We start from the raw sequence: 1,510 nt of genomic DNA, 5'->3' as shown, positions 1-1,510 counted from the left end.
TAAAATGGCCGTAACTTGAAAAATTGAAGTCAGAATGAGCTCAAACTTTCTACACAGCATAAGTAGATCAATATGTATCAGAAAATGTAATAAAAATTGGGGGTGATTTCAGAGCCATTTTTTGCAAAAAAACCATGGGCTATATAGCCTTGGGTATTTTTCAAAATTTTGATGTTTTCTTAAAATGGCCGTAACTTGAAAAATTGAAGTCGGAATGAGCTCAAACTTTCTACACAGCATAAGTACATCAATATGTATCAGAAAATGTAATAAAAAGTGGGGGTGATTTTGCAGCCATTTTTTGGAAAAAAAAACCATGGGCTATATATAGCCTTTGTTTTGTCCTTTCAGCATAGAATCCAACTATATAATCAATGTGTTCATTTCTATTATAGTTTGATGTTGCTCTTGAGGACATATTCTTCATGTGTCCTCCTGAGAATGCTGAAGAAAGAGCTGCTAGAAGAAGTGGAGAAGGAGATCAAAGTGACCAATACATCAATCTCTTCACTGTGGGACCAATCACGGAAGAATCTAGAAAAGTTACTGGTAAGGATTAAGAAAGAAAGAAATGTAATCGCCTAAATGCAACTTAAACTTATTGTTATTATTATTTTATAGTTAATCTGTTGTTAGAAAGGTTCAATACTGCATCTGACATTGCTAAGAAGTGTCTTATGCTGGCAGTTAGGCCTCTACTGATCAATGGGGTAGATGTGAGGAGTCAGTTTCTACGTTACATACCACCAAAAGAGTAAGCAGTGATTGCTATAGTGTAATTATAATGCATTGTACATGCATGAGATGCTATTGCTTTTTGTAGTCTTTTTGAGCCAATAGAAGATGAAGAGGGTCCCATTGCAGAAGAGCAGCAATCATCCATTAGAACTATCCTTGATTTAAGGAAAGCAATAGGAGAGGCTTCTTTTATTAAAGTCGGTGACGATGAAGGACTAACTTGTTATTGTGGGGACATTGAGTGTGTCATAGAAATGAAACTATACAGATACACTAGAGCAAATTGATCTTGAATATGTATCCAACTATCCATCATTAATTTTAGTGATTATCTCCATCATAACTCACAGACTGTTTCTTATGTAGATGAATGCTGGTTTTAAACAAAGTACACACATATATATATATATAGTTAATCAAATTTATGGCTTAATGGAGACATTGTTTCTGCATGGTGACACTTCATGATCAGACCTCTGTTATCTCTACTTCCTTTTAATAATCTGCCAACTGTCTACTGATAAGCAACTGCCATCCAGCCCATGCTAAGAATGTGGTTTCTACTATATCAACAACCAGGTGTACTTGCTATAGTACAAGCCAGTTTAATCCTCCTATATGCATTAGCCTCAAAGCTATGTAGGGCCAGCCCCTAGACTCCTCTATCACCCCATAAGGAGAAGAGAAGAGAAGAGCAGGAATGGCTGGTACTGCTGGTGCAATTGCTGGAGCTGTGATGGAGAATGCAAGTGCTGACAAGATTGTGTTCAGT

The 1,510-nt window shown here is 36.5% G+C and overlaps 1 protein-coding gene across 1 annotated transcript; it reads left to right on the top strand.

Annotated features, from left to right (window-relative positions):
- Positions 1-383: 383 nt before the first annotated feature.
- On the top strand, positions 384-1,136 carry LOC109592103 (uncharacterized). The gene is made up of 3 exons (XM_020007654.1): positions 384-549; positions 622-754; positions 824-1,136. Exons 1-3 carry the CDS (start codon positions 426-428, stop codon positions 1,023-1,025), a joined length of 459 nt encoding a protein of 152 aa, XP_019863213.1. The 5' UTR covers positions 384-425; the 3' UTR covers positions 1,026-1,136.
- The last annotated feature ends 374 nt before the right edge of the window (positions 1,137-1,510 follow it).

This window comes from Amphimedon queenslandica, unplaced genomic scaffold (assembly GCF_000090795.2).
Source record: "Amphimedon queenslandica unplaced genomic scaffold, v1.1 AMPQUscaffold_6295_Cont21745, whole genome shotgun sequence".
NCBI classification, from domain to species: domain Eukaryota; kingdom Metazoa; phylum Porifera; class Demospongiae; order Haplosclerida; family Niphatidae; genus Amphimedon; species Amphimedon queenslandica.
The sequence above is the reverse complement of the archived record's forward strand: the minus strand, read 5'-3'. Positions and strand labels throughout refer to the sequence as shown.

Excerpts from the sequence above, each read along its gene's own strand:
- LOC109592103 (XM_020007654.1), top strand. The coding sequence starts at position 426 with ATGTGTCCTCCTGAGAATGCTGAAGAAAGAGCTGCTAGAAGAAGTGGA. Across the intron at positions 550-621 it reads AGAATCTAGAAAAGTTACTG|TTAATCTGTTGTTAGAAAGG; the intron begins GTAAGGATTAAG and ends ATTATTTTATAG. Across the intron at positions 755-823 it reads CGTTACATACCACCAAAAGA|TCTTTTTGAGCCAATAGAAG; the intron begins GTAAGCAGTGAT and ends TGCTTTTTGTAG.